The 27523-nt window shown below is 44.1% G+C and overlaps 1 protein-coding gene across 1 annotated transcript; it reads left to right on the plus strand.

Moving 5' to 3' along the window:
- Window positions 1-473: 473 nt before the first annotated feature.
- Window positions 474-13523, plus strand: LOC127580577 (troponin I, slow skeletal muscle-like). Its single transcript, XM_052034165.1, has 6 exons — window positions 474-494; window positions 4106-4147; window positions 7331-7462; window positions 9975-10064; window positions 10153-10326; window positions 13419-13523. The coding sequence occupies exons 1-6, from the start codon at window positions 474-476 to the stop codon at window positions 13521-13523; spliced, it is 564 nt and encodes a 187-aa protein (XP_051890125.1).
- Window positions 13524-27523: the final 14000 nt, after the last annotated feature.

Consider the following 27523-nt stretch of genomic DNA (forward strand, 5'->3'; position numbering starts at 1 on the left):
AGGTCAGGATCGAAGCCAGGGCACTGAGGTTGTGAGGCAGCAGATCTGACAGTTGCACCACTGTGTTGCTCTGTTGGATGCTCTGTTCATTTTATTCTTAAGCAATCTAGACGACAACACTGATCTAATAACTGCTCACACAAAAAGATCAGGCATTTTTGCTTTTTTTTAAGCAGAAAATTTCACCTGAACTGGCCAAGAAATTGCTTTTCAGGGAAATTCCTAACAAGTAAAATAACTGCAGAATGAGATGAGTTTATGATTATTAGACAGATTTTAATGTGCATACTTCATTCATTGGATGTGGGTGTCACTGACAAGGGCCAGCATTTACTAACCATCCCTAATTTCCCCTGAGAAGGTGGTGGTGTTTGTCTTGTTGCACTTCCCTAGTGTTCTTGGATAGTGTGTTCCATGACAGTGATCCTGCAATGATGACAGAACCATGATATCATTCCTGGTCAGGATGGTGCATGACTTTGACAGGAACTTGGGTAAGTAAGAAAAGATGAAAGAGTGAGGAACTGGGGTGTGATTATTGGTAGCCTTTATGAAGGTTCCAATAAAGTTGATTGCTACATGGATATTATTTCTAAACTACTTAATAATGTTGAACTTACATATAGATCACTGGGGGTCCATAATTAGAGTATTGTTTGCAGGTTGTCTTGCACCATCATTAAGAACATTTATACAGTGGGTGTTTCAAAGAACAGTACTTAAACAATATTGGTTACAAAGCAATAGTCACAAAATCTGACTTCTCATCAGAGAAATTTGAAATGTATCGATAAGTAAATACGAACAGACCCTTTAATTTGTATTTTAAGAAAACAGAATATTGCATAACATTGAATTTGGGAGATAACGTAAAGCAGTTGATATTGAAAGCTGGGTAAGGATATGACAAGTTTAGCAAGGATATAGAAAATTTGGCAAGGATATTGGCAAGTTCAGCAAGGCAATTGATGTGGCAGGCGTGACAAACTAAGCAGCAGGGTTTCTTTCAGATAAAATGCTGTTGTCTCCTGCCCTACAAATGGAGAGATTAGCAGCCTGTTGATCCACAGACGTGCATCCAAGTGGTTGGTCTGCTGGGTTGAGGAGGAGGTGGTGGTGTGGGAGATCAGAGCCATGATTAGGAGTAAAGCCTGTGAAGGGGAAGGGAGTCAAGGAAACTTGCCACCATTGAAGAAATGGTGCAGCCCAACTCAGGGGAAGCCTGAGTCTTCCTGATGATCCCTGGAGGAGAACAACGTGGCCATGAAAAAAACAAATCTTAAGTGTTTTCTAGATCGTTTCTGCTCCAGACAGCTTTTGTTTCTTGTCGGGGTGCTGACATTGCCCATCTCCAATCCCACTCAGGCCTCTATATTTTTAAACAAGGCCACTGTTTCCTTAGTCCATGTTTCCTGATGGTTAATACAGGAGAGTCAAATGGGATTAGTGAGAGCAGCCAACTCTGACTCTTATACTGCCCAGCTCTCCTTCCTGAAAGGTGAGTCAGTTAAAATTGAGATCCATAGAATTGGCCAGGATCGGATAAGGTGGGGAGGAATACTTGCGCAACATTCTAGAGCTTTACGCTGCGATGCTGAAAAGAAACTTTTAGTGCAATTTGATTGTGGCTTTAGTGAAAGCCTTCAGGGAAGTAAATAAAGTAAATAAAGCTTATGACAGTGGGGATATTCTTGGAAAGGGTGATCACAGTATAATTGAATTTCTCATACAAATGGAAGGTGCAATAGTTCGATCTAAAATCAGTGTATAATGCCAAAGCGAGGGAGACTACAACAGGATGAGAAAGGAGTTGGCCTGTGTAGACTGGGAACACAGGCTATATGCTGGGACAGTTGAGGAGCAGTGGAAGACTTTCAAAGAGATATTTTATGGTGTTCAACAAAAGTATATTCCAGTTAAAAGCAAGGACAGTCAGGGTGGGGAGAGCTAGCCTTGGATAGCTAAGGAAATAAAAGAAGGCATCAAGCTAAAAGCTCATGCATACAAAGTCCCAAGAGCAGTGGGAAACTGAAAGATTGGGAAAACTTTAAAAAGCAACAAAGAACCACTAAGCAAGCGATAAGGAAAGGGAAGATAGATTATAAAAGTAAACTAGCACAAAATATAAAAACAGATAGTAAAAGTTTTTATAATTATGTAAAGCAGAAAAGGGTGGCTGAAGTGAACATAGGTCCCTTGGAAGATAAGGGGGAATTAATATTGGGTAATGTGGAAATGGCCATGGCTTTGAATGACTATTTTGGGTCAGTCTTCACTGTGGAGGAATCATCTAACCTGCCAAGGAGAGATGTTATGGATGCTATGGGAGGTGAGGACCTCAATAGTATCACTAAAGAGGTAGTGCTGTGCAAACTAGTGGGCCTAAAGGTAGATAAGTCCCCTGGACCTGATGGGATGCATCCCAGGGGTACTGAAAGAAATGGCGTAAGTTATAGTAGAGGTTTTTGTGATAATTTACCAAAATTCTCTGGACTCTGGGCAGGTCCCTGCAGATTGGAAGAAAGCGAATGTCATGCCACTGTTTAAAAAAGGATGTAGGCAGAAGGCAGGTAACTATAGGCCGGTTAGCTTAACGTCTGCAGTCAGGAAAATGCTTGAAACTATCATTGAGGAAGAAATAGCGAGACATCTGGATAGAAATGGTTCCATCAGGCAGATGCAGCATGGATTCAGGAAGAGCAAATCCTGTTTGACAAACTTACTAGAGTTCTTTGAGGATATAACGAGCACAGTGGGTAGAAGGGAACAGGTGGATGTTGTATACTTGGATTTCCAGAAGGTGTTGGATAAGGTGCTGCATAAAAGACTTATCCATAAGATAAGGATGTAGGGAGTTGGGGGTAAAGTATTAGCATGGATAGAGGATTGGTTAACCAATAGAAGGCAGAGAGTTGGGATAAGTAGGTGTTTTGCAGGTTGGCAGTCAGTGGTGAGCGGGGTGCTGCAGGGGTTGATGCTAAGTTTGCTGATGACACAAAATTGAGTTGGAAAGCAAATTGCACAGAGGATGCAGAGAGTCTGCAGAGAGATATAGATAGGTTAAGTGAGTGGGCAAGGGTCTGGTGGATGGAGTACAATGTTGGTAAATGTGAGGACATCCACTTTGGAAGGGAAAACAGAATTATTATTATTATTTAAATGGTGAAAGTTTGCAGCACGCTGTTGTGCAGAGGGACTTGGGAGTGCTTGTGCATGAATCGCAAAAGGTCGGTTTGCAGGTGCAACAGGTTATCAAGAAGGCAAATAGAATGTTGGCCTTCATTGCTGGAGGAATTGAATTTAAGAGCAGGGAGGTTATGCTGCAACTGTACAGGTACTGGTGAGGCCGCACATGGCGTACTGCGTGCAGTTCTTATAAAAAGGCTGCAGTACTCCAGATGCAGCCTAACCAGTACCTTATAAGAGGAGATCTTATATAAACATATAAAATTATTTAAGGGATAGACAAGATAGAGGCAGGAAAGTTGTTTCCACTGGTAGGTGATACTAAAACGAGGGGACATAGCCTCAAGATTCAGTGGAGTAGATTTAGGATGGAGATTACGAGAAACTGCTTTTCCCAGAGAGGAGTGAATCTGTGGAATTCTCTGCCCAGGGAAGCAGTAGAGGCGACCTCATTAAATATACTTAAGACACAGTTAGATAGATTTTTGCATAATAGGGGAATTAAGAGTTATGGGGAAAAGGCAGGTAGGTGGGGCTGCGTCCACGACCAGATCAGCCTGCTCTGCCATTCATTAAGATCATGGCCTACTCCTGCTCCTATTTCTTATGTTCTCATTGTTCAATTACAAATGCTATTATACTATAATTCTTTAGAGCCAGTTCTGCAGCAATAATGATGGAGGAATCATTACAAGGAATTGTCTGTTAAGTTTCTTAGAGCTCCTGCATAATATCATTGGTGGATCCACATGTATTGAGTCTGTCATTTAATAAACTGCAATATTTAAGAAAATATTTCAGGCCCACAGAGCTATATATACGGATCTGGCAATTTGCCATCTAATTTATTTTTTTATTTACTTACACTTCCTTATTTCTGTCTGATTAAATGTATTCCTATTTCTTTATTTTATACCAGAAAAGGGCCAAAATCCCGATTGCACGTAAAATACACCTCAAGGTAAGACTTTGATGCACTTACTGTGATTGTGCTATAAACTCATTGCTGTGTCACTTTATTCAATCCAGGAATAGATAATGTTCCCAAAAGAATACTCCTCGCCATCAATGTGAAATCCTGGCATGCCAGACGTTACATCAGCCTGTTGGTATTTAACAGACAATGCTGTCCATAAAAAAAAAACAGAAGCTTTTAATTCCAGAGCTATATCATGAGACAATTCCTTTGCTGATGCACATGAAGATTCACTACATTATTTCAACTAACTGTGGAGCTGTCAATTTGTGTGCAGAGCAGGGTTCCATTAATAGACAGAAGCAGCTATTACAGAGCACAGTTTGATCACTACGGATGCCAAACTGGTTCCAATACGGTTTGTTAACCTTTACACTTGCACATTTATGGTGTGAGTCATGCTGGCTTTCAAATTGGTAAGGGTTTGGTGTACATGACTCTAAGGGGGGAGTTCACCAATCACAGTAGGCAACACCAATTTGACTTCAGTGGAGCGAAATTGCCACTCAATTACGAGTCAACACGAGAACATTCTAGTATCAAGTAATTACTGAATGTTATGTGTGTCTGTGTGGGTTTCCTCCAGGTGTTCTGGTTTCCTCCCACATCCCAAATATGGGAGGACGGGGGGGAAGTTGAATAGAATGTCGGGGGGAATAGAAAATAGTAGAGGCCAATATTGTCAACCCATCCTCAAAAGACAATCCCTTTGTCTCGGAAATCAATCTAGTAAATTTTCTCTGAACTGCCTCCCTGCAAGTATATTCCTCCTTAAAGAAGAAGACCAAACAGTGTGCAGTACTCCAGTAACGCCTTCCCAACTACTTGCTGTACCTGCATGGTAACTTCCTATATTCCGTGTGTGAGCACATCCAGATCCCTCGTGTACTGCAGCACCCTGTAGTCTCTCCTCAGTTAAACAATATTCTGCTTCTCTATTCTTTCTGCTTCACATTAGCCACATTATTTTGAATCTAGCATATGTGTGCCCAATTGCTTAACCTATCTAATTTCCTTTGCAGACTCTTCTGTCCTCCTCAGAAGTTGTCAGTCAATTTGGCTAAAATATACAATTATTGTAAATAAGTGAGCCCATAGCACTGATCCCTATCATACCCCAGTACTTATAGCTTGACAACAGGAAAATGATCCATTTATCCTGAAACTTTATGTTCAATAATAAGTCCTCTATCCATAATATATTTTCCCCAATCCCAGGACTTTTGTACTTGGTGTTGTCCGTGTGTCTCAGCTGGTCAGAGATGGGTGCTAATAGCTGGCCAGAGATATGTTAATCATATCCACCTATAGCAATAGTTGAGGCCGGTCAAGGTGACTCCTGGGTCAGTGCTGCTCCCCTACTTTCTACCTGTGAGTTAAAATCCTTACCCATGCTGCTCCAAACTTTGCCCTGCTTTTTGATTCAATCCTTACTTTCTAGATCCTGTCCAGCTCTCTCCCCTTTTCCTTTCCTGCCATTTCCAAGCCCTATCATACTTTGCACCACCTCAACTCACTGGGCCCTCCTCCTCTTGCCACCATTCCTTCACCTCCCTTCCTTGCTACCCATATTTTTGGTATTCCAGAGGCATCTATTCAAATCCAAAGGCTAATACACAGTCAAGTAGCAAGTCTCTTCTCAACATTACCCCAACTGTGGTATCTGAAGTGGCTACTGTGATAACTGAAGGCAGAGGCATATAAATTACTTTACTACAACTTAATGGCATTAAAACAGCACTGTGTACCACCTTCATGCTGTTTTACATAAATTTCACAAAGATAGTAATATTCATTTGCAGTGTTTATGAAACAAGCACTGTGATGTGTCAGTTCCAGTGTGCTGTTAGTCTTTTGATCTTTGCAAGTTCCAGCAACTGTTAGCATTTAGCCTAGCAGCTATGGCTCTTGGCTCTTTGTGGGATATTCCATTACACAAACAGTACTATTCCAGGGGAGTGCTGATGCATAGTGAATGTTGCAATGGTAAGAAGGGGTGGGATAGTGCTCCCTGAGTCTGCGACCTGGACAGGCCAGCGAAGAACAATGCTAGCAGCAGACATGTTCTTTGTGAATGGAGACCATGGAAACCCACCAGACTCCTTCTGACAGGAGGTGACTAGGGAGGTCTGTGTAAGGCATAATACTATGAGTACAGTATGATATGCACTTTGAAGCCAGCAATTCTAGCAAATCCCTAAACATTCTGCTGTGAGCTGAAGGAGAAGTAGGTGAAGTCTTTTCTTGAGTTTGGAGCTAGATTGTCTTCTCCTGCTGTGCAGCAGTGAGAATCAAATAGAGGTGCAGGATTGATCAATGACAGAAGCCTGAAATGAACTTGAGAGACTAAGAAGCTGAGAGAGACGATGGCCCTGGCCTCCATGGATCAGGCATGTGTGTGAAGTTGTATTTGAGATCATAGGAGGTCACAGATCTCACAAGGACAAAGAATGCAGTGTTGGCCCTTTAAATAGCTGGTTGCCTGTGAGTCAATAAGAACAGTCATTGTTCAACCAGTAGGCTGAACATCTTATGCCAGGCATATTCAAGAAAAGCACAACTGTCAATGTAATTTGCATGGTTTTTACACTGGAAAATGGGTGCTAATACAAGGTCAGGAGTTCAACTTCCTGATGCGTGTTAAGACTTATTGAAACAGGTGCAATATTACGCCATGGGCTCAGTCATTTTTCAGCTGCCAAACATCATTTTGTTGTGAAATGGAATTTCTGGCCAGGAACTCCCAGACTTACAAGGAAACCAATATTTGTTATACTGGGATAATTAAGCTTATTATGATGATTGTGTTGGTAGGGCAAATCATTTAAAAGCATTATGAACAATTACTTTGCATAAATAATGATCTGCCCACTAAATATTGGCTTTGTCGATGATTTTAGTGCATCAGTTTATAGATAGTATATATCAGTTGATATACAAAATATCCATATTAAAGGCTACTTTAAATCTCCAATTAGCTTTGGTAACCAGTGTTAATGGTCCCCAAGTAAGCAATGGCTTTTCTGCTACTAACTTTCTAGTGTGAATCAGATTAAGAAATCATTTCCCTAAAGTAGTCAAGAATCCTTTGTTTTTTTTTCAGTCCATAATGAGCTAGTACTTAAAGTTTAAGATTTCAAATCTTAATATTTCTGTGTTTTATATTAGAGTTTGATGCTTGCAAATGCCTCCAAGAAACTGGAAAAAGAAAAGAGTGAAAGAGATACAGAGAAAAATCGTGTGCTTAAGGAAACTGTGCCAGAACTTAACACGTCAAGCCTTTCAATTCAGGAATTGCAAGTAAATTGTGGTTTATTTTTCAGTAAAAGCTCCAATCAATACAAACTTGTAAACAGTTGAATGGATGGAAGTCTTTGGATGTCAGTCAGATAGTTACTCTGCAACCATCCAAGAATAATCTGCTTTCAGAAAGTGTAGGATGCAGAACTTCCTGAATTTAGAAAATATAGTCTTACATTTTCCAACAAATAATGCTCACTTTAGTGCCTGCCTATTTTCCTGCTGTCATGTCCAGTCCACATTGAAATTACTTCTGTATAAGGGTCATATAATGAGAGAATGCCAAATGATGATTTTCTGTGTTTCATTCCTCATCACCTCATTGTTTGGACAGCAGTAATCTCACCCATGTACAACAGAGGTCCAAGGTTACTACAAACTAAGGATTGAGTGAAAATGAATCATGGATAAATATTTACAGCTCTAACAAGACACTTATCCATCACTTATAGAATTCTTCTGTTTAGTATACACCAACCAACTAGTTAATCACTGGCTATTGTGCTTCTTCCTTACTTCTTCATCATGGTTCCCCTTCATAAAATGCAACAATTTGATTCCTATTAACGGTTCTATCTACTTTTGCTTTGCAAAAAGGCTGGTGGGTTGTTCTGGTGAAGCTGTGCTGGAGCTGCACTGAACCCACTCACCACTACCCCTAGACCTGAGGAAGTAGGAAAACACTCCCATTTGCATTTGACCAAAGAGTGTCAGCAGCCACATGATGCCATGAGGTACAGCAAACTTTTTCTGGTTGCATGGTTCGTTCAAGACGCACTGATAATTTAGACTCTTGACTACCATATCTGGACACCACTGAACAGTCTTTGTACAAGTGGATGAAATGCCTGAAAGCTGAAGATATTGGTCTATTATGTGCAAACTAAAGGTCTTAAAAGAAATGCATTAAAAATCTACTTGTAAAAGAGACTAACGTCTGCTTGCATTCCTGTTCCCTGGTGAGCCAATGCCTCTTCATGCAAACTGAACAAAGACAAATTAACAACGCCATTGAGATACTAACACCTAAGAGATATGGATCTGTGTCCCAGCTCTTTCTGATTGAATATTGGAGGTGGTGACCTTCTTCAATCTGCCTTTAGTAGTCTGAGTACTCAGAGGAAACATAGATGGACTAATCATTTGGAACTTCAAATTAATTATTAATTCTAGACTAAAGTATAAATTAGAACATAGAATGTTACAGCACAGGACAGGCCCTTCGGCCCACAATGTTGTGCCAGCATTTTATCCTGCTCTAATATCTATCTAACCCTGCCCTCCCGCATAGCCCTCCATTTCTCTATCATTCATGTGGTTATATTAGAGTCCCTTAAATGTCCCTGATGTATCTGCCTCTCCAGTTAATGAAAAAAAAACAGAATTCTGATTCACAAATGAATCCATGCAAGTACTAAGGAGGTTGACTCTTAATTGTTCTCTGAAATGGCCTAGCAATTCATTCAGTTCAAGGACAAAGAAGAGACTTCCACTTAGATAGTTCCTTTCATACCCCAAGTGTTTTACAGCTGGTGAATTGCTTTTGAATTGTAGTGCAAGAAACAGCACCAAAATTGCACTTAGAAAGCTCCCACAAAAAATGTGATATTAACCAAATTTCATTTTTGTTGTTGGTTGAGAGATAAACATTGGCTGGGATTTCTTTGATTTAGTCCCATGGACTCTTTTACATTCACCTCAGAGCAGAGATGCTAAAGACAGCACCTCGACAAGTGTAGCACTTCTCAGTATAACACTAGAGCTTCAGCCTGGACTTTGTACTTGTATGTGCTGAACCTCCTGACTAAGGGGTAAAAATGACGACATGGACAATGCAGTTATGATCAAAGGTCATTGACCCGGGACATCTTCCCTGATTCTTTCACCTGACCTGCTAAGTGTTTTTTTGATGTCAGGGTGATGCAAGGAGGGAGGCAGATCATTTGACCTCAATTTGGAGTGAGGGTAAACTGAATGGAAAGTCAAAGTCAAGTTTGTCATATGCACAGGTGCAATGAAAAACTTACTTGCAGCAGCATCACAGGCACATAACATCATAAGCAGCATTCACAAGAAAAACATAAATTATACACTTTTTAGAAAGAACACTATCAGGACAAAAGAACAAAGTCCATTTTAGTGCATAGTGATCAAAGTGGTCACAGTGTTGCTAAACTGTAGTGATCAGGATTTTGCCGCTTGGTTCAAGAATTGAATAGTTGAAGGGAAGTAGCTGGAATTGCCATTCAGAGGTGTTTTTATACACCAACTTATGAAGCTGACATTTGTTAAGAAATGGTACAGAGGGGACCACTTTCACCATTGTCACCTTCGTTGTTATAAGATAGAGCAGATCATTAGTGGTCTGCACAGTGTTCACCCTATTAAAGTCAGGCAGTGAAGGTAAATAATTCCTCCTGAAGAATGTAAAGAGGAGAACAACAGCATTGCTTTTGAATGAGGCTTTTGGCTTTTCTGACCTTCCTGTTCATGTTGTTTTGGAATGTTTTAGAGTATGTGCAAAAAATTCCACCAGATGATCGATAGTGTTGATGCGGAGCGCTATGATGTTGAAGTTAAAGTATCCAAAAATGCCAGAGAGGTAAATTGGTTAGTTCTCATTTTATTGAAGAAAACTGTAGTTGTAAATTCTCGCAGGATCGGTTGACAATATGTTTTATTTTATTTAGATCGATAACTTAACCCAGAAGGTCTTAGATCTCAAAGGCAAATTCAAACGTCCAACCCTACGTCGAGTCAGAGTATCTGCTGATGAAATGTTGGGTGCTATAGCAGAGACCACCTACAAAACTTCCATGGATTTGAGGTCACATTTAAAATCAGTGAAAAAAGAGGATGAAAAGGTATGATATTGTTATAGAGCATATTAGTTATTAATATTTTTGGTTCCTCAATCTTCAGGTTATCCTGATCATTTAGTTTACTTTTGTGCTGGTTAAATTGTTATCTACATTTATAACGTTCTAGGAAAATGTTGCACAGGTTACGTTATACCTGGTTTGGTTAAACTACTGTATTTTATTTTATGTTTTATGTATTTTGTCAACATGTTAAGTGTTGAAAAATTGGTCACAGAATCTATCTGTACTGAAAGGAAGTATACAAGCATTCACCATCAGCAGATTCTGTATCCTTTTCTCTTCACAGCCTCATTTCACTTCCTTTCGTATTTCTCACTTTATCTTTTGTTATGCCTTTTCCTTTCCTCATTAGTGTTCCTGCTTTCTATCTTACCTCCTCTCCCACTCAATCTTCTTTTGCTTTATATTGTGTACTTTCTCTAGCATTCTCTTTGGTATTGGTATTGGTTTATTATTGTCACTTGTACCGAGGTACAGTGAAAAACTTGTCTTGCATACCATTCGTACAGATCAATTCATTACACAGTGCAGATACATCGAGTTAGTACAGAGTGCATTGAGGTAGTACAGGTAAAAACAATAACAGAGTACAGAGTAAAGTGTCACAGATACAGGGAAGTGCATTGCAGGTAGACAATAAGGTGCAAGGCCAAACAAGGTAGATTGTGAGGTCAAGAGTCCATCTCATCGGATAAGGGAACCATTCAATAGTCTTATCACAGTGGGATAGAAGTTGTCCTTGAACCTGGTGGTATGTGCCCTCAGGCTCCTGTATCTTCCCTGAATGGAAAACTTTCAGGCAATGTGCTCGTGAGGGTAGAAGTAGGAGGACAGGACAGATGCATGTTTCGCTAAAGAGTTGGTGCAGGAGTGAGGGCTTTAGGTACTTGGATTATTGGGATCACTTCTCAGATAGATGGGATCTGTACAAGAAGAACAGCTTGCACTTAAATTGGAGGTGGACCAATATTCTTATGGGAGGTTTGCTCACTCTACTCAGAAGCTTTAAACTAATTTGGCAAGGGAGTAGGAAGCATATTAGCAATGCAACAGGTGAGGAGAAAAAGGTAGAGGATAAATCAAGCAAGTCCTGTGGCCAGAGCAGACAGAGGCATGTTAGGCAGCATGGGGGGGAGGGGGGGGGTGGGGGGGGGGGCGGGGTGGTTTGCTGGCAGGCTCCACTGTATTTAATTTAATGCAAGGAGCCTCACAGATAATTCATGATCTTAGAGTATGGATCAGCACTTGGAATTACAATGTTATTGCGATCACAGAAACATGGTTGAGGGAAGGGCAGAAGTGGCAGCTTAATGTTCCGGTGTATAGAAGTTTCAGGCATGACCGAGGGGAATGCAAAAGAGAAGCAGGAGAACATGAGGGCAGTACATATAGAGTATTAAGAAAGGCAGCAGACATAAACCATGTAACTAGAGGCTGGTGAGCCTTGCATCAGTGGTAAGGAAATTATTGGAGAAAATCATAAGGGATTGGATTTATGCACATTTAGAAAGGCCAGGGCTGATCAGGGATAATCAGCATAGCTGTGTGGGGGAAATCTTCATCAATCTTCTTAGCCACCTCTTCAAAAACTAATTTGATTGTGTTTTTGACAAGGTGGCTAAGAAGATTGATGAAGATAGGGCAATAGATGTTATCTATATGGACCTTAGCAAGGCACTTGACAAGGTCAAAGATGGTAGGCTAGTCCAGAAGGTTAAGGCACACGGGATTCAAGGCAAGCTGGCTAATTAGATCCAACATTGACTTGGTGATAGGAGGCAGATAGGTGGGATTGCTGCTGGGACGTTTGTTATTTTTTTATTATATAGTAATGACTTGGATGTTAATGGAGGAGGTACAATCGTTAAGCTTGTGGATGAATGGAAGGTGGTGGTGTTGTGGATAGTGAATCGGATGTCTAAGGCTACAGCAGGATATAGATCAGGTGGAAAGTTAGGTGGAGCATTGGCAGATGGAATTTAATCCTGACAAGTGTGAGGTGATGAACTTTGGAAAGCCAAATAGAGGTAGGATATATATAATGGTAGGGCACTGAGGAATTTTGAAGAATAGAGGGACCTTGGGGTTCAGTCCATAGTTCCCTGAAAGTGGCAACACAGATGGGGTGGTGGAGGCATTTGCCATGTTTGCCTTCATAAGTCAGGGCATAGAATATAAAAGTTGGGATGGAATGTTGGAACTATACAAAACACTAGTTCGGCTGCATTTGGAGTATTGCGTGCAGTTCTGGTCACCACATTATAAGAAGACTATAGTTGCTCAGGAGAGAGTGCCGAGGAGATTCACCAGAATGTTGCCTGGGTTGGTAGATTTTAGTTATGGGAAGAGATTGGATCGGCTGGGTTTATTTTTCTTGGAGTGAAGGAGTTGGAGGTATATCAGATAATAAGAGGCATGGATAGGGTAGATAACCAGAATCTTTTTCCTGGGGTCAGGGTAACAAAAACAAGAGGACATAGTTTAAAGTGAGAGGAAGGAATCTGAAAGGAGATTTGAGGGGAAAGTTTTTTTTTTACACAGTGAGTGGATGATATCTGGAACTTGCTGCCAGAAGAGGTAGTGGAATCAGACAAAATCACTACATTTGAGACATTTAGACAGGCACATAAATAGGCAAGGCATAGAGAGTACAGATCTAATGCAGGAAAATGGGATGAGTACAGATGGGCAAAAAGGTTGGCATGGATGTAATGGGGCAAAGTGTCCATTTCTGTGATGCACTGTAATGGTCCCAGTAGAAAGTCTACTCCATTAATAGGGTTGAGCACCATGATAGTGGAAACATGGTGCTTCTTGGAGCTCTCCAGCTCTGGCCTCCCCCAGAGTCATTCTGCCTGCTCAATCTCCAATCTGGTAAAAGGCATCCATGTAAGAGTAACCATCACTTGAGATGTTGTGGTAAATGATGCATTTACCATTCCTTGTCTGTTTCTGATATTTCAGGAAATCACATTCACATGAACTAAGTCATGTATACAACTTAAAATGGGCATGGTTATTCTCCTTTTTGATATGAAATTCAATTTAATATGTATATTCTATTGTGATTGAAGGAACACAAACAGGTTGAAGTCCACGACTGGCGGAAGAATGTAGAAGCCATGTCTGGAATGGAAGGAAGAAAGAAGAAATTTGATACTGGTGCTCCACCTCAATAACAGGTAGAGTGATACAATTATCCAGCATGGAAACAGGCCCTTTGGTCCAAATTGTCCATGTTGACTGAAGTACCTTCCTGAGCTATTTTCATTTGCCTGTATTTGGCCCATAGCCTTCTAAACCTTCCCTATCTATGAACCTGTCCAAATGTCTTTTAAACATTGTAATTGTATCTGCCTCTACCACTTCCTCTGGCAGCTCGTTCTATATACCCACCACCTTCTGTGTGAATACCTCCCATGTACATATCCAGGAAAGAGCCAACAAAATAGGTTTTCTGCCTCCACTCTGTAAAAAAAACATGCCCTTGGTATGTACACTGGGCTTTTAAAACCCTACATCATAGCACAGGAAACGGGCCACTGAGATTCAGGAGAGGTGAGTTTGATGGTCAGTGCAGGTTACACACATGACAGCTGCTAAATCACATCTGTAACATGAGAAACAGCTGGAAGCCTCCACATCTTTCCCTAACTTTCCAGTTCTAGATGTTAATGCTGTTGCATTTTTGGTTTGGATATGCCTTTCCTGCAGAACAAACACAACATAGGATAGAGGGGGGGTAATGATGGCGATGAAGATGTTAACCATAACGGAATGGAAAATACTGTTGATGCAGAGGATGAGTGGGGGAAAGAGAATTTGTCTTCTTTTACTATGGAAGGGAAATGATGAGAATAAGTCTATATAGTCCCTGGAACATGGAACTGCCCAAAACTTCACATCCCTGCATCATTTACCTTTACACTTCAATGCAAAGGGCTAAAAACTGTAACCCAGGGGAATTAGACAATCAGTATGTGGCAACAGGTACTTCATGGGGCATAAGGGAGCCAGAAAACTGAATGAACTGTGTCCCTTTCCCAGTTGAAATCAAGGAGGGGACTTGCATTGCATCAGAGTCATCAGATCCAGAGTTCCTGATCAAAGAGATGACTCAAAGTGAGAAAATATGGACGTCAATTCAATCATCATGTTCATAAGCCTCAGGACATCCCAAAGATGGTTACAGTCAATCAATTAGAAATGCAACTGTTGCATTCAAAGTGACATCTAAAGAGGATAGACACTTGTTTTCAGTTACATGTGCTAGAAGTGGCATGTAGTGGCTCTTGTGCATTGGGCTCTGCTTCCAACTTTCAGTTCCACTAACTTGAACAAAATCAAATTCCAGAGACAGTAGAGTCAACAAGATGGATGCAAATGGTACATGTGACTGGGCACAGATTTCATTGTTCCTCTGGGCTCATTCTCCGCGGATATGCAAACACAGACAGGCAGAAACATCAGCTATGCCTTTTATTGACTAACGGTGTCAATAAAGGTCAAGGCAGCTGCGTGAGAGTCTGCAGGAATTGCACCCTGCAGATAGCTGGTGATCTGATGGTTACTCTGCCTTAGATCCACAAATAAATGGCCTAATGTTATTAAAGATCAAACAAAATCACATTCTTTGTTCTACCTTTCAAATACCAGTAGAGATGCAGGCTTCTTTCTCAGAAGTTTTCGGGGTCTGCCAACCATTCTTGCAGAAGGTAATTTGCCGATTGGTTAACGTACAGATCTAGTGCCCAGTGCAATGGCAGTGGCTGGAATTTATCTACATTAAGTTAATATTTCTCGGAATAGCAATGCTAGCTAGGCACCTGAGCCTCCCTCCTCAGCACACTATGCAAAGGGCACATGGAATGAGACGCGTTGTCATCCCTGGAAAACATCCAATAGCTAACAGTGCCTGGACCAACCTGGCATCATAGGGCTGCCTCACTCTATGACTACCAAAGGCACAGGTAATCAACTCTCTCATTACTGGTCATTAGTTCCAACAATAGGAAGCAGTAGAATAGGGAAAAAGAAAGCATGTTTGGATTCTGGGAAATTGCAGTTTGAGGGAAGAGGGGTTTCCTACTCCTTTTACCCACCCTCATGTAAACTGCAATTCTTCCAACTCTGTACACACTCTGAATATCAAATCGGACCCCTACATTTAAGTCAAAAGCATCTGATAGAATAGGTGATCATGAAACAAATGTACAGTCCCCTTTCATGCAAGGAGCAGACCACTTGGCGCATTTCCTGTTCCATCTCCTCGAAGGGCAGCACAGTGGCACGGCATTTTGTGCTGTTGCTGCACAGCTCCAGCAAACTGGGTTCAACCCTCACCTCTGGTGGAGTTGCACATTCTCCCTGTGATCCGATTTCTTCCCACATCCTAAAGGCAGATTATTGATTGATGTAAATTACTCCTAGTGTAGGAAGGTAGGAGAATCAGGGTGTTAGTGGGCATGTGAGAGAAAATAAGTTCCAGAGAAATACAAGGAATAGGACTGGTGGGAATGGTCTGAGAGCTGGCATTAACTCAATGAAACTAATGGTCTACTTCTATGGCATATGAACAAATGAGAATCCAATTAACCCCACTCCCTTGCTCTTTCCCTATAACCCTATGATTTTGTTATCTGTGAAAAGGTTTAAACATTCTCATTGCCTCAGTTTTCAGATCTGAAGTTATTTTAAATGACTTGTAAAGCCATGTTGAACCTTTTGAACATTGATTTTGAAGAGCTTCCTTTAGTCTTGCTGAGCACATCACTATTTGTGGACTGTTACGTGTCACGTACTTCTACCATAGTTAGTGGGCTAGTCAGCCATGAATTCCTTAGCATCCACCAAGTGGACTGAGCTTTGGGTCAAGGAGCTTGCTTGTAATGCAGACCTAAGCAATCTCAATGTGAATAGCTTGGAGATCTACAAAGGACCTGTCTTACAATTCTTTTTAATTTGCACAGCACTTTACTCAAGACACTATTGTAAAACCTTATTCTCTCTCCATATAACAAATCAGAATTCTAAGTCTCTGTAGAATTTTGGACAAGTTTTTCTAGATATCACCCTTAAAATTTAATGTGACTGGAGTTGATATATTTGCTTGGAAGATGATACTTCTCAAACTCTAAACTCAAAGACGATCTGGCTTATAGTGCTGAAATAAAAAGCAGAACATGCAGAAAACACTCAACAGATCAGGCAGCATCTCAGGAGAAACAAATAGAGTTAATGTATCAGGTTGAAGATCCTTTGTCAAAACTTGCTCAAAGGCTTGAGCGATGATGACAATTATAAACCTAAATCTATGAGAAGAATGCTCTTCTCTCTCATTCTTGGTTAGATATTACCATTATAATCTGCTTAGTTTATTTTACATACGATGCCACGTAATAATTTGGATATATTTACAGATATATTTTCAGATACAGAAATATTTGGTTTTTGCATTACCTGGAGGCTTTTAACTCTTTAAAGACAAAAATCATACTTTATGATGGAATTCATTTGGTTAGTTATTATTGTGTTCCATGTGTATATCTCTGTGCAGTAAGAAAATAGAAACAGTTTCAGAGGGCCTCAATTCCTTTGAACAAATACAAACAGGGTTGAATTCAGGTTTCAGCACCGTTGGAGTAATAAATGATTTCATGCCCACTTTGATTTTTGTTCTAGTGACTTAACCTAGGGCTTCAATCACTATCAGAAATACTAACACACCTATTCAAAAACATGAGTTATAAAGTAATTGTCCACAAATGGGTAAATTCTACAAGAAAATTCCTCACACAAAACAATTCAAATTGCACCAAACCAGCAATGAAAATAATGTCACTGAACTTTTATTAGGTCCAGCACAAATTTAGAAATATCTAAAATAAAAACAGGAAATGCTGGAAAAACTCCATAGGCCACGTAGCATCTGTCTAAAGAGAGACAGTTAATGTTTTGAATCTGAGGGTCTGCATCAGAACTGGGAAAGAGATATGTTAGTATCCACTGTGACTGTGTCTATGTGTACAGATGCAATTACGTAAAGAAAAACTGACTGGTTCTTGGATCTGTAATTGCACCAGCTTTTGCTGGCAAATAGTATTGACACCATTTATTCCACAAGATTTGGAACAGATAGCTATAATTCACAGTTTATTACAATAAATCTAAAATATGGCAATCTCTTTCATTGAAGATCATTTTGGAAGGTGGATATTATGAGAAGCATATCTGAAAGACAATAGTCCAATTGAGATGGAACATCATACACAAGGCTGAATGACATGTTCAACAAGAAGAGTCACTGAATGAGACTCTGTATCTGAATTAATGAAAGACTACAAATAGGCAGTTTTAACTCCTCCTACACAAAGACCTTTTCAACTTTGAAAATAAGCACGCATTTGCCTTTCATAGAAGTTAACTCATGTAGCTTTGCATTGAGAAATGTTCTAATGTTAGAGAAATATCCAGAATCAAAGAGTACTATTTAACTCACAGCCTTTAAAAATAATGACAAATACTTGGTAATATTTGGAAAGTAAATGATGGACTGGTATTCAGATTGCAAAGGATGTTGTGAAGTCAACATTTACTTTGGTCTCTTGAAAGAAATTCGAGCATTTGTGGAATATTGCAATGCATTGCAGTTTGCATTTAGTTTACAATCCACGTATTGCTATTTCAGCACAATGATTCAGAAAATAAGTGTAAATGATGATCGTTGTAGTTAGATTATCTCAACAAAAACAAGATTCTTCTATTTATTTAGGTGTACAATTATTCTCTTTTAATAAAGGTGTATGCACATTGGATATCTTCATAGTCTTTTTTTAAAGAAAACCTTTCTCATAGGAATTCTGACCTCACTCATTTTGTAGTATGCAAGTCTGTGTTAAGATGGGCTAAGGACACAGGTACACAAGTACCATACACCTTAGGCCACAGGGTTAGTGAGGGTATAGGGAAGTAAATGGAAGTGCTTAAATAGACTGAAACCATCATGGCAAGAGTGAGTATGAAGACTCAGGAAAATTAACAACTTTTCTGCCCCAATCAATCTCTAAAACTGTAAAATATGTCAGAGAAACTCAGTGTTAAATAATAAGTATGTAAAATAAAAGCAGAAAGTGCTGGAGATACTCAGCAGGACAATCAGCATCCTTTGGAGAGAGACAGAATTGCTACTTCAAGTCAATGACCTTTCTGATGAAATATCACTTGCTACGAAACTCCAACACAATAAGAATGTTTCAAAAAGGCACAGTCAGAATTTATTCTGAGAAGTTTGGTAAGTGAGTTTTACTCTCCTGTTGCTTCTGAGGTTCACCACTTTCAAAGGCTGATAGGCACACCACCAGGCTTGTTGGAATTTGTGTTTGCTTGTAAATCATTGATAGTCACACTATGGATGATCAGAGAAGAACACAGATTGTTAAATTCTAACTGTATCCTGTTTATGTTTGCATGATGGGCTCCTTCAGCATTTCCTGTCAGCCCAGAGGTTATTTTATAGAGCTCTTGGTTCTTCACGTATTAAGATAGAAATTTTGGTCAACTTTTAGTCTATATTGGTTTACCATGAGTTAAGAGTATACTTCTGAAGACTAACTACATCTTTCATTCAAGTTGGGTAATCAACCATGGTTCAGTGAGGAATGCAGAAAGGCATCACCAGGGACCAACCACTGATCCTGGAGGAGCTGACTGGCTCCGTCCATTCCTTTGATTCAAATAAAACTCCCGGAAGCGATGGCTTACCGGTGGAGTTGTACTCGGCTCTGTGGGACTGGATGGGCCCGGACCTGCTGGAAGTGTACAATGCTATGCTTCGGTCTGGCAATATGTCCGTCTATGAGGAAGGGCACCATCACCCTCATCTACAAGCAGAAGGGGGAGAGGGGGGACATCAGAAATTGGAGACCCATCTCACTGTTGAATGTGGACTGTAAGATCCTGTCCAAGGCCATCGCCAACAGGGTCAGGTCCGCTCTGGGACAGGTGATTCACCCGGACCAAACCTGTGCTGTACCTGGCAGGAAGATCTTTGACAGCCTTGTGCTGCTCAGGGATACCATCGCCTACATGCAGGACAGAGGGGTGAACACCTGCCTGGTCAGCTTGGACCAGGAGAAGGCCTTCGACAGGGTATCACACACATACATGCTGGACGTGCTTTCCAAAATGGGCTTTGGGGAGGGAGTCAGGAATTGGATCCAACTGCTCTACGCAGACATCTGTAGCGCAGTCCAAATCAATGGGTGGGAAACAGACAGCTTCCCCATCAAGTCTGGAGTCAGGCAGGGCTGCCCTCTCTCCCCTGTCTTGTTCGTGTGCTGTATAGAACCCTTTGCCGAGTCCATCAGGAAGGACGAGAGCATCAGAGGGGTGACGTTGCCAGGCAGTGAGGTCACCCAGGTGAAAACCTCCCTGTACATGGACGACGTCACTGTCTTCTGCTCGGACCCGAGGGCAGTTCGCAGATTGATCAGCATCTGCAACCAGTTTGAGTTGGCATCAGGGGCCAGAGTCAACCCCGCGAAGAGCAAGGCCATGCTCTTCAGCAACTGGCCTGACCGATCCATCGTCCCCTTCACCGTCAGGCCTGACCATCTGAAGGTGCTGGGGATCTGGTTCGGAGGGGCCGGGGCGTGCAACAAAAATTGGCGGGAGCGGATTGGGAAGGTGAAGCAGAGACTGGGACTGTGGAAACGGTGCTCCCTATCGATAATTGGGAAGAACTTAGGTCATCAGGTGTGAGGTGCTCTCAGGGCTGCTGTACTTGGCGCAGGTGTGGCCTGTTCCTCGCTCCTCTGGCTTGGGAATCACCTGCGCCGTCTTCTGGTTCATCTGGGGATCCAAGATGGAGCGGGTCCGATGGGCCACCACGCACAAGTCCCTGGACAATGGGGGTAAAGGTGTCCCCAGTGTCACCCTCCTCCTGATGACCACCTTCGTCTGTGGCTGCATCAGACTGTGCGTGGAACCGATGTATGTGGGCACCAAGTGTCACTACGTACCGAGGTTCTACCTGTCCCTGCTGTTGCAAAGGATAGGCCTGGCTGCATGGCCACACGGCGTCCCAGTCAGCTGGACGCTGCCGTGTTACCTGTCCTTCGTGGAAAAGTTCTTCCAGACCAATACCTTTGACCACAAGTCCATCAGGCAGTGGTCAGCACGGAACATCCTGCAGGCACTGCAGGAGAAGGACTCAATGAATACTGTGGGGTGGTTCCCTGAACAGACTGTTCAGACCATCTGGCAGAATGTCTCATCGCCAGAACTCACCAACAAGCACCAAGACCTCACTTGGCTGGCAGTGAGAGGGGCCCTCCCAGTCAGATCTTTCCTGTATGGTTGGAACCTCATTCCCAGTGCGCGTTGCCCCTGGGAGGACTGCGCTGGGGATGAGACAGTCGCCCACCTCTTTGCGGGCTGTAGGTTTGTGAGGAGGGTGTGGCGAAAGATGCAAGGGTCCTTGTCACGGTTCATCCCAAGCAGCAGCATAACAGAGGATTCTCTGATCTATGGGCTGTTCCCGGGGACACACACACAGACGGACATCAGCTGCTGCTGGAAGGTCATCAACTCGGTGAAAGACGCTCTTTGGTCTGCCCGAAACTTGTTGGTCTTCCAGCACTGCGAGATGTCCGTAGGGGAATGCTGCCGGCTGGCACATTCCAGGCTGCAGGAGTACGTGTTGAGGGATGCACTGAAGCTGGGCGCAGCCAACACAAAGGCTCGGTGGGGAAGGACTACAGTTTAGGGTTCTTCTGCCACTGGAGAGGGAGGGGCAGGGTCAGGGAGAAAGCCCCTAAATATTGCAAATACGGGACCGGTAGTTTCCAGGGAGCCACACATGTGGCATCGGTGCTGTTTTTCTATATAAAAAGGTAACACTAATGAATGATCTGTACAAGAATGTAAAGGCTTGCACTGTTTTGTAATTGTATATAGTTTGTCTTTTATTATGAATAAAGTTTATTTTGTAAAAAAAAAATCACCAGGTAACTGACGAATGAGTTGCCAATGTGGCAAAGCTGCAACATAACCAGCAGATGGATAAAGCTATCCTACAACCAACTGATCATATCAAAGTGTTGCAGTCCAGCCAGATCTTGTCTTGAATGGTGGTGGACAATTAAACAACGAACAGGAGTTAGAAGCTCCAAGAACATCCCTGAATTCAGTGATAGTGGTCCCCAGCATGTGAGTGCTAAGGACAAGGCTGAAACATTTGGAAGCATGCTTAGTCAGAAATCTCAAGTGGATGATCCATCCTGACTTCCTCCTTTAATCCCCACTATCATAAAACCCAATTAATTCAACACTCTCCATGTGATTTCAAGAAGCAGCTGAGAGCATTTGAGACAGCAAAAGCTATGGGACCAGATAGCATCCCAGTATGTTCCAAAATTAGCTGTGCTTTTAGCCAGGTTTTACACTACAATTGCAATGCTGCCATCATCCAACAATCTGGAAAATTGCCCTGGTATGTTCTTTTCACAAATAGCAACCCAAGTCCAATCCAGTTACTATCTGATCAGTCTACTCTCAATTATCAGCAAACTCATGGAAGGAGTTCACCATCTTCCAGCAGCACTTTAGGTTTGTCCCAGTATGCATCCCTGGGGACAGTCTGTAGATCAGAGTCCCAGGCTACGCAGACAAGGATCCTTCCATCCTTTTCCAGACCTTGTTTGCAAATGCACAGTACCCAAAGAGGTGGGCTATCATCTCAACTTTATGGCAGCCATCCCAAGGGCAGCCAGCATGGGAGTGAGACTCTAACTGTGCAGGAAGGATCCAACAGGGAAGGCCCCTCTCACTGCTGGGTAAGCAAGGTCTTGGTGTTTATTGAATTATGGCCATGAGGCATTCTGCCAATTGGTTTTGACTGTCTGCCTGGGCAACCACCCAATAGGATCCATCGTGTCCTTCTCCTGCAGGACGTTCCATGCTGACCACTGCCTGATGGATGTGATCAAAGGTGCTTTTCTGAAAGAACTTTTCTACAAAGGACAGGTAGTGTGGCAATATCCAACTGAATGGGACATTGCATAGAAGCAAGGCCAGGCCCATCTTTTGCAACACCAGGAACAGGTAGAGCCTCAACACATAGTGACACTTGGTGCCTGCACACTTTGGTTCTATGCACAGCTTGATGCAGTCACACACAAAGGTGGCCATCAGAAAGAGGGCATACAGTGTTTACTATCCACAAAATACACTGCAGCTTTACACCTAGGAGGCTCAAACAGCACTTCAAATTCACATTTACCACCAAGAAAGACACGGGCATTAGGCATTTGGGAACACCAGGATCTGCAGGTTCCCCTCCAAGTAACAGTCCATCCTGATATTGAAACATATTGCCATTCTTTCACCATCACTGGGTCTAAGTCCCAGTGTTGTGGGAGCACTGTTACTGGGTACACTGCAGCAGTCCAAGAAGATGGCTTTGCGCAAACTTCTTAAGGGCAGTCAGGGATGTGGAATAATTACTAGCCTTGCCAGTGATGTCCAGGTTCCAGAAAATGAATAAAGGTGTGTGGGTGGTAGGAGAAATAGTGGAGAGTTGATGAGAATGTGAGTGCTTATATGGAAATAAATGGGACAATGCAATGGATAGGAATGCTGGCAATAGATTGATGGGCCAAATGGCACGAGAAATATTAGAGTGATGGCTGGTATAACCACTACTCAGTGAGGACCTGATACATATTGGAACCAAATACACGGTGCTCCCCTATGATGTGTCACCTATAAAGTGTCCATTGCATAGCCGAGTTATCCCAAGAGAATGCAGACGTGCAGGGAACAATGAAACCACAGCTTCAAGTGTGTGGGTGCATTGTCAGTCCTGCTCAGGTGTTGTCCAAATTAAGCATCCCTGGGACCTCTCTGGACTTGTCCAGGTTTTTAAACATGCCACGTAAATAGAAATACTTGTTGGTGTAGATGATGCATGCAGCCTGAAGGGTGCAGATCTCTGGTGACTGCAAGAGTTTCCTGTTGCACTTAATACTATGTTATAAAGCAAGGAACAGAACAAGTAAAATAGTCTTAACTATTCATCGATTGTGCAGACCGATGCTGACTTCTTCACCAGGTCTTGCCACTTATTTTAAAATAAAAACAGTAAATTTTGGAAACGCTGAACGGGTCAGGCAGCATCAATGCAGAGAGACACAGGGGCAAGGTTTCAAGTTCAAGACCTTCATCAGATGAAGGATCTCTCCACAGGTGCTGCCTGACCTGCTCAGAATTTCCAGTAGTTTCTGCTTTCATTTTACATTCCCAGCCATCTGCAGTTTTGTTCTGTATTTTCCACCCACCACTTATCTCAGATAGAGAAACAAAGGACTGCAGATGCTGGAATCTAGATGAAAAACACTATGATGCTGGAGGAACTCAGCAGGCCAGGCAGCATCCGTGGAGAAAAGCAGACAGTCAACGTTTCAGGTCAAGACCTTTCTTCAGGACTGAAGATAGGAGAAGGGGAAGCCCAATATGTAGGTGGGGAAAGCAGAGCAGTGATAGGTGGACAAAAGAGGGGAGGTGGGGTGGGCACAAGGTGGAGACAGGAAGGTGCAGGTAAGAGATATTGATAGGAAGGTGCGGGGAGAGCAGATCCACCAGGGGATGGGTCAAAGGTAAGGAGGAAAAGGGGGCAAGGGTAGAAAAAAAAAGAAATAAGCTAGGAAAGGGAAGAAAAGGTATGGTTGGGGGTGGAAGTGGGAATTACTTAAAGTGGGAGAATTCAACATTCATGCCGTTAGGCTTCAAGGTTCCAAGGTGGAAAATAAGGTGCTGTTCCTTCAGTTTGCGCTTGGAATTCTCCTGGCAGTGGAGGAGGCTGAGGACTGACATATCTGTGATGGGGTGGGAGGGGAAGTTGAAGTGACTGGCAACGGGGAGATGCAGATTGCAGTTATGGATGAAACGCAGGTGTTCTGTGAAACAGTCACCTAGTCTGCGTTTGGTCTCACCAATGTAGTAGAGGCCACACTTGGAGCACCGAATGCAGCAGATGATATTAAGGGAGGTGCAGGTGAATCCCTGTCTCACCTGGTAGGACTGTTTGGGTCCCTGGATGGAGGTGGTGTAGCACCTATGGCGGGGCCAGTGGAAAGCTCCTGGGCTGGGCGCGTAATTGGGGGGGGGGGGTTGGTGGTGAACCAGGGAGTTGCAGAGAGAGCAGTCCCTGAGAAAGGCAGAAAGGTGTGGGGAGGGGAAGATGTGAAGATGCGCTTGGTAGTGGGGTCCCGTTGGAGATAGCGGAAAATGATGTGTTGGATACATAGGCTGGTAGGATGAAATGTGAGGACAAGGGGGACCCTATCCTCGTTGAGTCTAGGAGGGGTGGGAGTGAGAGCAGAAGTGTGGGAAATGGCAGAGATGTGGTTGCGAGCTCTCTCGACCAAAGTAGGAGGGGGAAGCCACGGTTAGTAAAGAAGTTGGACATTTCAGATGCCCTGGAGCAGAAAGCCTCATCATGGGAGCAGATGTGGTGGAGGTGGATAAATTGAGAAAAAGGGATAGCGTCCTTGCAAGAGACAGGGTCGGAGGATCTGTAATCAAGGTAGGGGTTCAGTGGGTTTGTAGAAGATGTCAGTGGATAAGGAATCTCCTGAGATGGAGATGGAAAGATCGAGGAAGGAGAGAGGGGTGTCAGAGATGGTCCAAGTGAATTGGACAGCAGGGTAAAAATTTCTGGCAAAATTTATGAAACTGTGCAGTTCCACACGGGTGCAACAGATGGCACCAATGCAATTGTCCACATAGCAAAGAAAGAGTTGAGGAATGGGGCCGAGTAGGCTTGGAACAGAAACCATTCAATGTAGCCAACGAAGAAGCAGGCATAGTTGGGGTCCATGCAAGTGCCCTTAGCTATGTCCTTGGTCTGTAGAAAGTGAGAGGAATTGAAAGTGAAGTTGTTCAGCGTGAGGACAAGTTCAGCTAGGCGGAGGAGAGTGTTAGTGGAAGGGGACTGGTTCTGTCTCTGGTCAAGAAAGAAGCGGAGGGCAGTGAGGCTGTCATGATGGGGAATTGAGGTATATAGGGACTGGACGTCCATGGTGAAAATGAGGTTGTGCGTGCCAGAGAACTTAAAGCTATGGAAGAGTTGGAGAGTGTGTGATGTGTCATGGACGTAGGTGGGGACTGGACAGAGGGGACAATATAGTGTCCAGGTATGAGGATACGGGTGCCGTGGGGCAAGAGCATGCAGAGACAATAGGTCTACTGGGACAGTTCACCTTGTGGATTTTGGGGAGGAGATAGAAGCAGGCAGTCCTAGGTTGCGGGACTGTCATGTTGGTAGCTGTGGGGCAGAGATTTCCCGAGGTGATGAGGTCAGTGATGGTACAGGAGATAATGCCCTGGTGGGGTCATTGTTCAGGGGTGGGTAGGAGGAAGTGTCCGAGAGTTGGCACCCAGCCTCTGCAAGGTAGAGGTCAGTAGGCCAGACCACCACAGCACCACCTTTGTCAGCAGGTTTGATGACAATGTCAGGGTTGGTGTGGAGAGCAGAGCTTTCAGAAGAAGCAAGGTTGGAGTGGGTGAGGGGATCTGAAAAGTCAAGACAGCTGACCGTTGGCTATGAATTGGTCCAGGGAAGGTAACAGGCCTGATGGGGGAGTCCAGGTGGAAGAAGAGGGCTGGAGGTGAGAAAACAGGTCATCAGAAGGGGGAGAGGGCTTACCAAAGAAGGCAGCACAGAGGCAGCGGAAAAAGAGCTAGGCATCCTGCCAGGCTCAGAATTCGTTGACGTGGGGGCGTAGAGGTACGAAGGTGAGGACAGACCACTCAGCCTCAGAGAGGGGGAGGTCGGAGGAGATGGCAAAGACCTGGCAGGAGTTAGAGTTGGGGCTAGAGGAGGAAGGGTGGGGGGAGGGGGGTAGAGGGGCTGGTGAGAGGAGAGAGGTGAGAGGGGTTGGGAGCAGTAAGGGGGTGAAGAGTGCGATGAAGGATAGGTGGTGGATGTAGGGGAGGGAACAAGAGGGGAAGAGGAGGAGAGGTCAGGGTGGGTATAGGGGATAAGGAGGCTAGGAGTGGGCTGTTGGAGGCGCAAGGTCGGATGCAGAATTAGCAGAAGATGGGGGAAGAAACAGAGCAGAGGCAACAGACAGGGAAGCCTGGAGAGAGGTGGGAGGAGCAGAGAGTGGTGCAGGGCGGGGGTGTCCGGGCGGGTGAGGGAGGGAGGGAGGGAGAGGGGGAGGGGAGAGGGGGAGGGAGGGAGAGGGGGAGGGGAGAGGAGAGGGGAGGGGGAGGGAGGGGGGAGAGATGGAGGGGGGAGGGAGAGGGAGGGAGGGGGGAGGGAGAGGGAGGGAGGGGGGAGGGAGAGGGGAGGGAGGGGGAGGGGGAGGGAGGGGGGAGGGAGAGGGAGGGAGGGAGAGGGAGGGAGGGAGGGAGAGGGAGGGAGAGGGAGGGAGGGAGGGAGGGGGGAGGGAGGGGGGAGGGAGGGGGGAGGGAGAGGGAGGGAGGGGGAGAGATGGAGGGAGGGGGGGAGAGATGGAGGGAGGGGGAGGGAGAGAGTGAGTGAGGGAGGGAGGGAGGGGGAGAGGGAGGGGGAGGGAGGGAGGGGGAGAGGGAGGGAGGGGGAGAGGGAGGGAGAGGGAGGGAGAGGGAGGGGGGAAGGGGAGGGAGGGGGGAGAGATGGAGGGGGGAGGGAGAGGGGGGAGGGAGAGGGGGGAGGGAGAGGGGGGGAGGGAGAGGGGGGGAGGGAGAGGGAGGGAGGGAGAGGGAGGGAGGGGGAGGGAGGGGGGAGGGAGAGGGGAAGGGGAGGGAGGGGGAAGGGGAGGGAGGGGGGAGAGAGGGAGGGGGAGGGAGAGAGGGAGGGGGAGGGAGAGAGGGAGGGGGGAGGGAGAGAGGGAGGGAGGGAGAGAGGGAGGGGGGGAGAGAGGGAGGGGGGAGAGATGGAGGGGGGAGGGAGAGAGGGGGGAGGGAGAGAGGGAGGGGGAGAGGGCGAGAGGAGAGGGAGAGAGGGGGAGCCGGAGGACCTCCGACTTGGAGCAAGTAGAGAAAGAAAGAGAAGGCCGGAGACGGACGGTCCCTCTCGGCGGTGAGGGAGGCGAGCGATTTCGAAAGCAGCGACCTCCAGCAGTCAGCAAACGACAACACATTACGGGCACTCTGATTGGTTCGCTGTGGGAATGTTGAGCGGCGGTCCCTGATT

The sequence above is a fragment of the Pristis pectinata genome, chromosome 19 (genome assembly GCF_009764475.1).
Source record: "Pristis pectinata isolate sPriPec2 chromosome 19, sPriPec2.1.pri, whole genome shotgun sequence".
In the NCBI taxonomy this organism is placed as follows: domain Eukaryota; kingdom Metazoa; phylum Chordata; class Chondrichthyes; order Rhinopristiformes; family Pristidae; genus Pristis; species Pristis pectinata.